General features: G+C 44.0%; 1 protein-coding gene across 1 annotated transcript in view; it reads right to left on the bottom strand.

Moving 5' to 3' along the window:
- Ranbp10 (RAN binding protein 10) overlaps positions 1 to 15,064 on the bottom strand; it is a 75,710-nt gene that overhangs the window by 33,615 nt on the left and 27,031 nt on the right. Inside the window, exon 3 of the mRNA XM_004625855.3 lies at positions 12,336 to 12,388. Coding sequence (XP_004625912.1) covers positions 12,336 to 12,388 — 53 coding nt within the window. The remainder of the gene's footprint in view (positions 1 to 12,335; positions 12,389 to 15,064) is intronic.

Here is a 15,064-nt window from a genome sequence, read left to right as displayed (position 1 = left end):
TGGCCACACACACACACACACACACACACACACACAAATAAATAAATAAATAAATAAATTTTTTTTTTAAAATCTAGCATTTTTTCCTGTGTTTGGAGGTGGCATTTGGAAGAAGATATAGATAAGTAATCTCCATGCTCAGGAATAATTTCAGGGTCTGAATAGCCTCAATTCAAAAGGCACCCTCAGTACTCTGTAGTAACATAGGCTTCTTGCAGGTGAGGGAAGAGGCCCTTGGAAAAGAAACATGGGCTTGGCTAGCCACAGGGCCAAGCATCTTGCTATGCCAGGGTAGAGCAGCAAAGAACTAGAATAGCTTCTCCGTACAGACCACAATGCATGTCGCACACTGACACACTCAGCCATCACAGGAACAAATGGGAGGGTTTTTTAAATTAATCCCCCTCCCTCTCCCCTCCCCCTCCCCCTCCCGTTCCTCCTCCCCCTCTCCCTCTCCCTCTCTCTGAATAGAACTCAGGACTCTTGAGTTTGCCAGGCAGCCACCTAAGATTTCTGACCAGCTCTCTGCCTTAGGCCCAACTGCCACCCTGTGTTCTGGACTGCCCTGTAGAACCTGTAGTCAGAGCTCCAAGGCCTCTGAGCATCTACTCATCCCTCCCACTTAAGTATCTTCCAAGGATATCCCAGTCAGAAAAGGGACAGAATGGAAAGAAAATGAGAGGTTGGGTAGTTCCAGGCACACAACCTCAACCTCTCCCCACAGCCTTGCCCTGGATAGCTAGCTGCTCAGCAGCTTCAGAGGCTGGCTGATCCCTTTTCTAGGCAGGGCTGCCTACAGGAACCCTTCAGGCCTTAACCACTGGGCAATATTTGTCTCCTTGACGCTACCAGTCTCTATGAGGCACTAGCTTGGGAGGACTTACATAAACCTACAATTATACCAAGGCCTGTTCCCAGCTGCTCTCATAGGGTCAAGAGGAAGAACACACAAAAGCCTGGTGAGGGCCTGATGGTTCAAACTCATTCAATTGGGTAGAAGGATGGATTTCTTCACAAGGGCCTTAGCAGTCCCATGACAGACCTTTCTGAAGCACCACAGAGCCTATGGTGAAAGATCTCCGGAGGGAAGTGGTGATTAATCATGGACACTGTGGGGACCATCACCAATGAGTCTACCTACATGGGTCCCAGCCTACATGAAGTGGAACTCAGCAGTCCCTGTTTGGGAAGTATAGACAAAAGAGCATTTTCCAAACTACCAGAAACCTACTTATGTGCCAATAATCTCCAAGATATCTGGGGCACAAAGCCACCTGCTCTAGGGAGACACCTTTCACTGCAGGTGCTGCACCCTTAGGAGAGCAAGAGGAGGAACACCCTGTTACTTACTGTTAATACTTGCCATGCTGGCAAGGGCTAGCCTCTGCCTGTCTTATGAATGCCTATACTTTGTCTTAATCTCTGCTATCAGTGCCTCTCCTCAACACATGCAGATGTGAAAATATCAGCTGTTTTCAGAATGTGGTCTAAATAATAGAAGCAGCTTCCTGTTGGGTCTGTCCCACTAACACCAACACAGAGCAGGCCTGGTAAGGAAGGCTCTAGGGGAAAGAAAGATGCTCATCTACTCTTCATATATATAAATATATATATATATATATATTTAGGGAAGAGTATACAGGGTGTTCAGGGTCTCACTACTAGATAAGACTCGTAATGATCTGCCTGTTTACAGCCTCCTAAAAGCTGGGATTACAGGTGTGCGCCACCACACCCAGTCTTAATTGTTGTCTCAGGGCACTCCAAGGGTGGGGCCTTGAACCCCTGGCCCCTGCACCTGCTTTCAGGTGCTTTAGTCCTCTGAGCTATTTGGCCAGCCCTGCTCATCTGATCTTAAGCATTCTGTGGAACAAAAGTAGACAGTCCTGCTCCCATGTCCCTGTCTGTCTAGGCTAAGGCCTGGCTGCCAGGGACCACCTGTTTCAGGAGGTATATCCCACACTGCCAACTCTCAGATGTGCTTCTTCCATTTCATCCTCTCCAGCAATTGCAATCAAGGAAAGTATGCCTCAGTGGGCCTGGATTCCTCTTTAAGGGGCTTAGTAATCAAGGCAACATATGCCACATCACAAGAAGAGCTGCCTTGCTACAGAAAAAGCAAGGAGGATGATTTCAGCTATCTAGCTCTACTATAGACAGGCCTATCAACACAGTCTACCTCCCTGGCTCTGTCTGAGGCACAGGACATAGAAGCAAGATTTATCTTGCCACTATCCCTCAAAGCACCTGAGCTTAGGACAAACCCAAATCCTACTCTCTACTCATAGTCCTCTCTCTACTGGCTTCCCCAATTCAAAGATCCCAGTACCTGCCCTTCCCTGACAGCTCAGCAAGGCAAAGGTGAGGTTGTGGGCACACTCATCATCCCGTCCTGCTTCCAAGTCATTAGCCAAGGATTCCGACATTCTTATTTTGGGGCCACACCTGTTCCTTAGTTTCAGACTTAAGGAGGCCAAAGAACATCGTAAGAAAGATAAATATCAAAACTTGCAACAGAAACCTGTGACTGTACAAGCAAAGACATGCCCATAAGCTCCCAACAAAGTCTTAGTAGCACAGCCACATCAGTGAGGCAATCCTGTCACCATGTGCCCAATGAGACCCCAGAGTGCCTGGCCTCTGCCCCTGAGAGTGCCAGAGGCAAAATGTCCCTGCTGAGCCAGTCCGACCTACAAGAAAGCAATAGAAATACCAACATCCTGCCTGTTCCATAATCTTCCAGTAACTCCATTCCTGCCAGCACCAACTAACTATACATGCCTACTCAAAGAAAACACAAATACTTGATGCAAAATTGGTTTCAAAGACAGCTAACCACTCAAATGTACAAATATTCATAAAAAAACTTTGCATGTAGGGGCACTTTCTTTTCCAGACAGAAAAAATAACCTTGCTCAATAATACATAACAATAGCTAATATTAATACATTCCTTTTTCTGAATGGCACTATTCAAGCACTTTATAACAATTAACTCATTTAATTCTCATAACTCACCCTAGAAGATGAGTTACTTCCACTTTACAGATGGGGAAACTGCGGCACCGGGTAATTAACCATTCCAGGTAACACTGCTGCCAAGATGCAAATGTAGACAATGTGGCTCCAGAGTCCATGCCCTTAACCACCAAGCCATATGGCCTCAGAAGCCAACCACAGTGCCCGAGGTCTGTTTCCCCATGATCAAAAGTGAGTCAGCTTTTGATTCAACAACACTAAACCCTGACATACAGAACAGGGAATGGACACTTCTCCTAGATAGAAGGTGATGGCAGAGCCACACACAATCAGTGCCAGAGCATTAAGGGCAGTGGAACAAGGCAGAGCTCCAAATGAAGGCTTTCCCCAGTTGAAGACAGGCTGCAGGCCAATGGGACTGACTCAAGACTGGTTCCAGAACCACACTTGGCTAACTGAAGCCCATCAAGCCAAAAGTCCAAGAGCATCGTTCAGGCACTATACTCATTCTGGCGAAACTGACAAAAAAAAAAAAAAAAAAAAAAAAGACATGGCCTGAGTCCTAAGAAGCTTGAATGCAGTGAGGGCACAGCTGGGTAAAAGTGAGTCACACAAGGGCTGAGGGGTGTGCCTTGATGGCAGAACACTTGTATAGCAGGTATGGTACTTTGTTTAATCCTCAGTACCCCAGGAAAAGAGTCGGACAGTCAGGGTGGCAAGAGTCATCACAAAGGACTAAAGGGGTCAGGCAAGGTTGCACTGAGGGTTCAGAAGGAAGGGAACTCTCGCAGCAAGCATGACTTCTACTAAGCGCTGGAGTGGAGAATGCTGGCAGCATGTTTTGGGCCCACACAGTCATGCTGCTGTGCAATAATATATGCAGAGGGCAGGCATGGCTGGACATGAAGCTAAGTGGGAGACCATGTTCTCTGAGCAGAGGAGTCAGAAGCCTAAAGCAGGCAGGAACCACAGTGCTAGTGAAGAGAGGCCTGAGCAAGCAGGAGGCCCAGGAAGAGAGGATGGCAGAAGGGATGGAGAAAGGGGCAGATTGAAGAAAGCAGCAGAATCATGGGATAAGGGAGAAAGAGCATGAACACTGCTCTCAGGAGCACTCTTTGGGACCAGGGGGACAATGACTGCCAACAGAAATAAAGAATGTTTGAGGACCTGCTTTTTGGAGGGAAAATACTCTCAGATTTGGGTACACAGATTCACAACAGTATCTGCTGTACCTTAAGCAAAGAACTGAAGTTTCTAGGCGAGATCATCTGTTCAAAGGTAGAGAGGAATCAGGGGAGTCGGGTTCTCCTGCCAGAGAAGCCCTCTGGCTGCCCTTTACTCCCTTTTAGAGCCCAGCCAAGTCTAACCAACCACTCACAGGCCACATGAGAGGCCTCTGGGTCCCTCAAGGCAAGTACTGCCACCACCACCTCCACACACTTCACTCAGCTACTGTATACTCAATCAAGAACTAGAGCCAAAAGAAGCAGAGAAAGTAGCTGGGGTAGATAGAGGACAAAAGGGGAGGGTGATCCTCTACAATTAAGAAGCACAGCAAAAAAAAAAAAAAAAAGCACAGCAAGAAAAAGGGGTGGAAGCTCTCAGGCCGCCTGGAATCATTTCTGCTTGAATTTAAACACTCAATGTTAAGAGCCCACCAAATAGTTCAGCAGATTCAAGTGCCTGTTTAAGCAGACACAGGCGCTGGGAGTTCAATTCCCTGGCATGCTATGCCAGCCCCGCCGCCAGGGCACGCTGAGATGGTGATTGAGACTGGGCGTGGTGGCACAAGCCTGTAATCCCAGCACTTGGGAGGCTGTAAACAGGAGGATCACTATGAGTCTAATCTGTGTAGTGAGACCCTATAGACACTATACTAAAACACATTAAAATAAATAAATAAGGCTGGGGATATAGCTCAGTGTAAAGGCCCTGGATTCAATCCATAGTAGTTTCTCCCCTATCCCCCCAAAAAAAAGAACAACTCTAAAGATTAACTACTTTTTGATAGTAGAGCTGGGCAGGGTTTCTAAACTAACCTTTTTCTGTTTCTTTTTTTCTGAACTTACTCAGACAAGGGTTACTTGACTATGCTCTGTCAACTGCTAATATCATGATACTCAACATCAAAATGACCATCACTGGACCATTTTATTAATAAAAGCATTCTTAAAACAAATGGTCTAGTTCAATCCCTGGTTACACATACACACACACACACACACAAAATGACCATCACTGGACCATTTTATTAATAAAAGCATTCTTAAAACAAATGGTCTAGTTCAATCCCTGGTTACACATACACACACACACACACACACACACACACACACACACACGAAATTTCCTTAAAAAAAAGGTCAGCAATACTCTGAAGGCACATCAAGAGCAACCTGTAATCCTATCATTCACTACTCTGAAAACACAAAGTCCAGCTGAATTACCTCCCAAATGGCTTGTTGATTTCACCGTCACCTCTTTTCTTTTTTTTTCTTTTTTGTGGTACCAGGGTTTGAACTCAGGACCGTGTGTTTGCCAGGCAAGCACTTAAACCACTAAGCTATATTCCCAGACCACTCCTCTTTACTTTTCTAGTCCAAGCTACTTTACACTATTCTGGGCTCCTGAGACAAGTTCTAACTGGCCTCCTTGCACCTGTTCCTGCCCTTTCGACCTGCATTATAGCAAAACCCTGCTCAATCCCCTCTAGTAGGTCTCCAGACTAACTGGGGCAACCCACACTCCTCACCAGGCCTCACTGGCTACCAAGACCAGTCTTAGTGGTTTGTATTCAGCCCCTCAGCAAATGGTTCCTTTCCATCTCCTTCACATATGCTCCTCACACTGCCTGGAACCCTTCCTCTCCAACCCTCTCCCCCATCTCTTATCATCCCACCACTCCTGGCCTTACTCCTCCTTATCTTTCAGATTCCAGCCTGAATCTCACTTCCCTAGGAAAGCCTGAGTTTAGCACACTGTCACGGCACCTATGTGGTCCCTTCAAGACACTGGTCAAAGTACAAAGGACCACATATAGCAGGGGTTATCAGTTAAGTATGTTTCTCTTCTACCAGGCAAGGTTCACAGGGTCAGGGACTATGTCTGTTTACCTTATGTTGACATATAATAGATGCATAATAAACTAATAGGGGCATCATCATTATGATGAAATGATACGCTGTCTTGTTAAAGCATCCAGCACAGACTGAAACATAGGGGAACTCAGTCACTAGCAGTTCTAATAGGAGCCTTGGTAGCAAGAGACATTCTATGCTGGGCATGGAGGTGCATGCCTGTAATCCCAGCACTCAAGAGGCTGAGGCAGGAGAACTGTCATGAGGTCAAGGCCAGCCTGGACTATATAGTGAATTCGAGGCCAGCCTGAGCTATATAGCAAGACCCTGTCTCAAAAAAAAAAAAAAACCAAAAACCAACTATGTCAACCTACTGCTATCATGATGGCCAGAGAACAACCTTCTGAGCTTACTATGGAGAAAAGAGCCGCCTAGTAATAGTTCCCTAGAACCTCCACAGCAGAGCTACCAATGCTGCTTCTGCCAACTAAGATGTGATACAGGGTAGACATCTCCAAAGAGACAAGACCTGCCCCAGCTAGTGTCCCAGTAACAGGGTTCACCTCAGAGTCTCTTTGGCTGAGGATCAAGGATGATCCTTCATATTCTGGTGGCTTCTTCAAGAACGAAAGGGTGTTGCCATCAATTAGAAGGAATGCTGAAGCAGCAGCCTGACACTCGTCCCCACCCAGCAATCCAGGCTGGCTGCCAGGACATGAAAGGAGGGATGCCTCCAAGGGCATCTCACTCCCACAATCATCCAGACAGCTTGGTACATCCGAGTCTCAGTTCTCACACTTGCTGGTACCCGTACTTGTCTGTGGATCCTCACTGATACCTAGGTACCCACCAGCTTCCCCGGTCATTCCTCTATGCAGGGCATTACCCATAAGCCCAGCTGCAGGTGACCTGAAGATAGGGCAGAAAAGGCCCTTGCTATCTGCTAGGAATGACAGGGCCCCACAGACCTCTGATCCCTATTTCTTCCTATGTAACCCAGAAAAAGTTACAGTGTGTATCTACAGATTCCAACAGTACAACATGCAAGAGTAGCCATCCAATGATATGCTCAACACTACAAGCAAAAGATGTGGGAAGAGCGTGCATGCTGGAGGGGAGATACTCAAGCATACAGATACTCAAATGAAGATACAGGGCTATCATGACTTAGGCAAAAAGAAATCCGTTTTACAACCATTTCTTCAATGTACAAAAGAAAAAAAAAGTAAAAGCAAATGAAAAATTAGTGGCTGTGTTCATTCTTCCTGCCTGAATTTTCTTCTTGGGTGCTAAGATGGCAACTGCCAACATGCTGAACATTATAAAGCAAAGCCAACAAATCATGAGATATATATGATAGGTGAAGAAAATGATAACAAAAATCAGTGTGAACTCTAGCTCTGAAACCAGAGACATACACAAATGTTCCTGTGGACACATTAACACTGGAATACACTTTCTTTAACAAACACATGGCCTGGGAGATGGCTGGGGCTGGGGAGATGACTCAGTGGAACAAGCACTTGCCTGGCAAGCGCAGGGCCTGAGTTCAATCCCTGGTTCCACAAAAAAACCCAAAACCACGTGATTTTGATTCCTTGTCCTTGAACACAGTCTGGACTGTTAGATCCCTACTCAAGGCCAAAAGGACTGTGCCACATTATAAACACGGGCATGGAAGGTCCCATGTCCTCCCAAAGAAGCCCTGTCGAGTGCACAGGCCGTGGGCCTTCCAAGGTAGCGCAGCAGTGGTCCAGAAGGTCCCACTTCCTGCCACCCTGTTACCATCAGTAAAGGAGGGAGTTCAGAAGGCTTCCTACTGCCCTATCCTGTGAATCCTTCAGCCACCCGGCTCCTCGACCAGACTCTGCCCCTGCTCCCGTGGAAAGCCAGGAATGCCAGCAATCCATGTCTACGCTCACTCACAAACAGTAGCTACCCTCTCTTAGCCTGAGGCCTCCACACTGTACACCACCACCTTCACTAGGCTTCAGTCAGAGTCCTGTGTTCACTGCTCCATCACTCTTACTAAACACTGTACGCACTATCTCCCCGACCCAACACCAGCCATCAGTCCCACAACTGCTCAAATCCTCCAACTCAAAGCCTCTAGCTCAGCACAAGGTAGACAGGTAAACAGGTAGACAAGTAGATAGATAGACAGATAGATAGATAGATAGATAGATAGATAGATAGATAGATAGATAGACAGACAGACAGACAGACAGACAGACAGACAGACAGACAGACAGGACAAGACAGTACAGGACAGGACAGGACAGGACAGACAGACTGGACAGGGAAGGAGGGAGGGAGGGAAGAGGGACTAGAAGTAGTCAGGCATGGTAGTACACACCTACCTATAATCCCAGAACTTTGGGAGGCTGTGGCAGAAAAAGTACAAATTCAAGCCCTACCTGAATAATTTAGCAACCTAGTGAGATCCTGTCTCAACATTTTAAAAATTAAAATAAAGGTGAGGGAGATAGCTTGGCAGTCTAAGTGCCTGCTTGGCAAGCACAAGGACCCAGGTTTGATCCCCAGTACTGTATGTCATGCCAGCCCCTGAAACCAGGCATGGAGGCACATGCCTGTAATCCTAGTGCTGGAGAGGCTGAGACGGGAGGATCACTATGAGTCTGAGCTGCATAGTGAGACTCTGTACCAAATTAATGAATGAATGAGAGAAATACAAGGGCCAGCCTGATAGCTCAGCTGACTAAAGTGTCTTCTTAGGCAGAGCACAGCAACCAGGGTTTGATTCCCCACCTGCCCTGCTGGCCCCACCCATGGGGCATGCTGAGACAGCAATTGAGATTAGGTGTGGTGGTGGTGCAAGCCTGTAATCCCAGCACTTGGGAGGCTGAAAACAGGAGAATCACTATGAGTCCAATCTACATAGTGAGACCCTGTAGACCCTGTAGACCCTGTCCTAAATACAGAAAAAAAAGAAAAGAAAAATACAGTTCTTACTTAATTTATAGAAAAAAAATAAAAATAAAATGGGAGGGCCTAGGTATGTAGCCCAGTCACCACACACACACTTTTAAAAGGCAGGGTATATTGTATCTCCTGAAAAAGAAGGAACACTGTTAAACTTAGCCAACTATGCACTTTTTTTTTTCCTTTTTCTATACTGCGGACCAAACCCAAGACACTGGACATATGCTAGACAAGCACTCTTGTCACTGAGTTACACCTTTGAAATAAATAATTAAATTAATAATGTCCAATCATGAAAATTACAGAACAGTTTAGTCTTCAATGTAACCTAGGTGAGCAAAAAATCCAGAAAAAATGTAAACATGTAATAAATAACTTAAAATAAAAAACTAAAACTGTATTAAAATCTATGAGATGATAAAGAAGAACTTGGATGAAATGTCTAAGCCAGGCACAGTAGTACACACCACTATAATCCTAGTTATTTGAAAGAAAGTTCAAGGCCAATTTGGACAACTAAGTGAAACTCTTATCTCAAAAATTTTTATGCCAGGCATGATGGTACACATCTGTAATCCCAGCACTCAGGAGGCTGAGGCAGGAGGATGGTCACGAGTTCAAGACCAGACCAAACTACATAGCAAGACCCTGTCTCAAAAAACAAAACAGGGCTGGCGAGATAGCTCAGTGGTCTAAAGCGCCTGCTTAGGCAAGCATGCAGGGGCCTCGGTTCGATCCCCAGCACCACATGCCATGCATGCCAGCCCCGCCCACAGGGTGGGCTGAGCTGACCATAAAAAAAGAAAAAAAAATAAAGGAAACATTTAAAAAAAAACAACAATAAAAGAATTATACATAAAGAGTTATACAATTATACAAAAAAAGTTACCACATGATCCAGCAATTTCCAGGGTATATACATACATACTCAAGCAAAAGGAAAACAAAGCTGAGCATGGTGGCACACACCTATAACCCAAGCAGTATGAGAGACTGAGGCAGGAGGATTCCAAATTTCAGCCCTACCTGTGCAACTTAGTGACTTAGCTAGACCAAATCTCAAAGTAATAAAAAAAAAGGACTGGGGTGTACCTTAGTGTGAAGGTGATGGGCTTAACAGGAACAGAGAAAGAAAAAAAGAGAAAGAATAGGATTAGAGAGCTGGGCATGGGGGCACATGCGGTAATCCAGCCCTTGGGAGATTGAGGCAAAAGGATCATTTTGAGTTGAAGACCAGCCTGGGCTAAAAGTGAGCTCACGGCTAACCTTAACTGCATGGTAAGACCGTGTCTCAAAACAAGACCAAAAAAAAGAATATATTTAGGCAAAAACTTGTGCACAGATGTTTATGGCAGCATTATTTAAAATAGCTAGAAGAGCCAGGTGTGGCGGTGCATGGCTATAATCCTGGAACTCAAAAGGCTGAGGTAAGAGGATTGCTACAAATTCAAATTAGCTTAGGCCACATGACAAGTTCAAGGCTAGTCTGGAACACAAACAAAACAAAACAAACAAACAACCCAAATAATCATCAACTGACATGTAGATGAAAAATACGATATATCCATACCATAAGGGAATAAAGTTCTGATACATTCTACAACTTGCATGAACCATGAAAACATGCTAAGTGACGGAAGCCAGACATAAAGGGCCACACAGTATATGATTCTACCAACATGAATTGTCAGACTAATCAAATCCAGGGAAACAATAAATTAGTGGTTTCCAGAGGCCAGAGGAAGGAAGAGCTGAACATGACAGCCACAGGGACAAGGTTTCTCTCAGGGATGATGACATGTGCCAGAGTTAGACAGTGATCTTTGTTGCACAATTCTGAGAACAAACTCACTGAATTACATTCTTTAAAGGAAACATTTTATTGTATATAAACTACTGATCATTAAAAAAAATTTTAAAAACAGACTGATCATAGCAACTGTTTTATTCCACTTTTATGGTACTGGTGATTAAACCCAAGGTCTTCAAACTGAGCTACATACCCCACTGCTTTCCCTATATTTTGAGATTGGGTCTCACTAAATCCCTAAGATGATTTATTTTAATTTTTAAAATCTTTTTTTAAAAAATAATAAAAAAATAAAATCTTTTTTCTTTTCATTTTTTCTTTCTCTAAAAAACTAAAACCTTAAATTACTTAGGCTAGGCTTGAATTTTGGAATCCTCCTGTCTCAGTATTCCAAGAGTGCTGGGATTACAGGCATGTTCCTGTTTTATATATTTTTTGTTCTTGTCTTTGTTAACAAAATCGAAGTATCAACCATGGAGCCAAGTATGATATAGTTCAGTGGCACGGTGCCTGCCTGGCAAACACAAGGTCCTAAGTTCGATTCCTGGTACCAAAAAAAGAGAAAAGTATCAACCATGAAGCTTTTTAACTTTAATAATATTAAATCAGTGATTTTACTAACAAATTAAAAGAACCAAATAATCAAACAATATAGTAAAAGTAATGCTGCAAGAAACAAGTCACTTCCACAAACTAATGAATATTCAAAAAAATGTTTTTGTTAAAAGACCAGATGGCTCTGAAGGATTCACTGATAATTTTTTTTAAACTCACAAAAAATAATCTACATATACATCCCTGAAAAGAAGGAACCCCTCCCAATGACCTCTTCTCCACCAAACCAGATATGGTAAATTATTTCAATATACACCCATAAAGCATATATATAAAATTATAACTTTTCAAGTAGTGTTACAGATTGAACTCAGAGCCTCACCATGACAAAGCCTTCTGCTTAACAACTGTGCTGAGCCCTGGACTAAGTCTGAGCCATTGGACAGAAAATAGCTAGAAGAGGGCTAAGCTGGTAGAGGAAGACCATCAGCAGGGCCCAGAGCATCCCATTAACCCAAGCTATTGTCAACCTAAGACTATAAACTCAGACATCTTAATGTATTTCTTATTTGTCATAAATCACCTCAACCATGTACCACATGAGAAGCCACTTAAAGACTTTGATCTCTAACATGGTGAAGTAACAGAGGAGGCAGGGTTGGTAGTACATGCATCACAGTACACACCTCAGACCCAGGCAGGTGGGCAAAGGCCAATGGGAGCAAGAGCTATTGAGGTGTATCCCCAGTGAGAGCAAGCTCAGGTCAATGGGTTTTGACAGCAAACAGTTCAAATTCCATGAATGACAATCTCTTGCCAAGGTAGCCCAACAACTACCTTTCAGAATCTTCCTCCCAGTGGCGTCTCTTGACACAGATGCACAGCAAAGTCATCCCCAGCGTCAGTTGCCAGAATGACTCTAATAGACCAGGATGGAGCAGGAGAGCAAAACAAATGTTCTCAGTGACTCACCAGGAAGTCTGTTCATGTTGACACCTTGGGCTGAGAGTCCTATTCCCATGTACCTTCAAAAAAGCATAAATAAAATTTTCAGTTATCGGGCTGGTGAGATGGCTCAGTGGTCTAAAGCACCTACTTAGAATCAAGCTAAGCTAAGCAAAGCACAGGGACCGCGGTTCAATCCCCCAGCGCCACATGCCAGCCAGCCCTGCTGGTGGGCTGAGCTGGCCACACACACAAAATAAATAAATAAATAAAAATTAAAAAAAAAATTCAGTTATCAATATGACTATGTATATCTCATCTCAAATAGTTCTTGGTAAAGGACAAAAAAAAAAAAAAGGGAAAAGTAATGAAGGTTGACTCCTTTACTAGTGGTCCTCAGAGAACTTCTACAATTGGCTTTCTAATGGAAAGTACCTTCAGGCTTTGCAGCTGGAGAAAAAGGAGGCAGTGTGCATAATCATGTACCATTGGTTGTGGCTTCATAGTAAAATGCCCTGAAATAATGGCAACCAGTCCCTTGGCTTTGTGGCCCCCGCTAAGCCAGCAGAATCTATTCCTAGAAGTACTCCATAAGGATAAGCCACTCTGTACCAGACTCCTAACATAGAGCTTTTTTTCTGGTGTTTCAAAATTCATGATCCTCCACCATATACATTCCCATCTGGCTTCCCAAACTATGCAAAGCTGGAGGGTGGTGAAAGGTGAACCCCCCAGGTCCCCTACTCCTCTCACCCCACATGCCTAAGCAACTAAGTCACTCACAGCAGGGTGCAGCCTAAGGTGGAGAACCATCAAAGATGTTTTAATGATATTTATGAGAAGCAGGCCAAAAAAAGAAATAAGTGGCCTAATTTTTGGCCTAATTTTGTTTTTAAACAAGGTCATACTATATAATCTAGAGCCTTGAACCCCCTATGTATTCCTGACTTGCCTTAAGCTCATAATCTTCCTGCTTCAACCTTCCAGGTGCTGGGATACACCTGTACCACTGCACTCAGCTCTCTACATTTTTTTTTTTTTTTTAATCTTTTTGAGACAGGGTATCTTTGTGCAGTTCAGGCTGGCCTTGAGCTCACTTTATAGCCCAGGCTGGTGTCAAACTTGCAATGATCCCCCTGCCTCAGCTTCCTGAGTGCTGGGATTACAGGTGTGTGCCACCAGGCCTTGCTTGCTCTCTGAATTTCGATAGCATACCAAAAAAAAAAAAAAAAAAAAAAAAAAATCTCCAAGAACTTCAAAATAAGAGAAACAAGTTGTTATCTTCTAAGAATAAAATAATAGAAGCCTACACAACATGCTTGATTATAACCACAGATGAGCATCATTACATAGCTGAGATGTCTAGAATGCTCAAAACATTAAAAAGGCCATCTAAGGAAGCCTAGGTATAATTTTCTAGTTATATAACAACGTGAATGCACTTAATGTCACTGAACTGTACATTTATAAATGGTTAATATGAAGCTAGGAATACATGCTTGTAATCCCAGTATTCAAGAGGCTAATGCAGGAGGATCTCAACATCAAGGCAGGCCTGGACGACCTGGCAAGACCTTGTCTCAAAACAAAATAATACAAAATGGCTAGAGATGCAGCTCAGCACACCCTGAGTTCAAATTCCACTACTGAGGGAGAGGTTTAAAACAGTAAATTTCATGTTCTATATATTTTATTATAAAATTTAAAAGTATCCATTGAGCCAGGTATGGTGGTGCATGCCTATAATCCCAGAACTTGGGAGACTGAGGCAGGAGAATTGTCACAAATTCAAGGCTAACCTGGAATACTGAGTTCAAAATCAGCCTGGACTACACAGCAAGGTCACACAAAAGAAAACTTAGACAACTTCTTCCTCCCTTGGGTGGTTCAATGCACCTACGTATCCATTACCTAATACTCTAAGGGTTCCCCAAAGCCTACTGCCCCCACCTCTGCCAGTCCTTAGCTGTACCACTAGATTTTGAAAGAACATCCTCTACCACCAAATAGAAGACCAGGCAAGGTGGGAAGGGCTTTGACCCATTCATCTGTTTTTGAAACCAGCAATCCCCATAATGCTGGGTGGGGATGAATGAGGAAAAGAGATCTATACATGACCCTGATAACTTGGCTCATAGGACTAAAAAGAAAGAATAAAGGAATAAGGAAAACAGATCTTGAAAAAGGGAGCTTTGTGATCCAAAGAAATCTTGTCTTCTGTTTTAAGTAGCAGTTAAGACAGAGTTGGAGTGTTTGTTTATTTGATACAGGGTCTCCCTACATAGTTCAGATTAGTAGTGATCCTCCTGTCTCAGCCTCCCCAGCGCTGGGATTACAGGGCACGTCTTGCCAAGGTTCTGGGCCGGCATGGCATGTCGGGATCAAACTCAGGTCCTTGCACTTGCTAGGTAGGCACTTAGACCACCAAGCTATCTCCCCAACCCCAGAGTTGGATTGCTAAAGGTCAAAGACGTGGCACAGTGTGGTATCATACACCTGTAATTCCAGCACCTGGGAGGTTGAGGCAGGTGGATCATAAGTTTGAGGACAGCCTGAAGAACAGCCTGGGTGACCCTGTCTCAAAATAAAAAATAAAATAAAAAGAACTACAGATCTAGCTCAGCATTCTCTGATTTCAATTCCCAGTATTGTAAAATAAATAAAGATTAAAAATAAAGCCAGGGGGCCTGGCTGTAGCTCAGGCCTTTAAGTGGCTGCTCCCACAAAGCTGTCAGCCTCAGGTTGCTAGAGTTCGA

This window comes from Octodon degus, unplaced genomic scaffold (assembly GCF_000260255.1).
Source record: "Octodon degus isolate 3935 unplaced genomic scaffold, OctDeg1.0 scaffold00011, whole genome shotgun sequence".
Taxonomy (NCBI): Eukaryota; Metazoa; Chordata; class Mammalia; order Rodentia; family Octodontidae; genus Octodon; species Octodon degus.
This window is presented reverse-complemented; position numbering and strand designations above follow the sequence as displayed.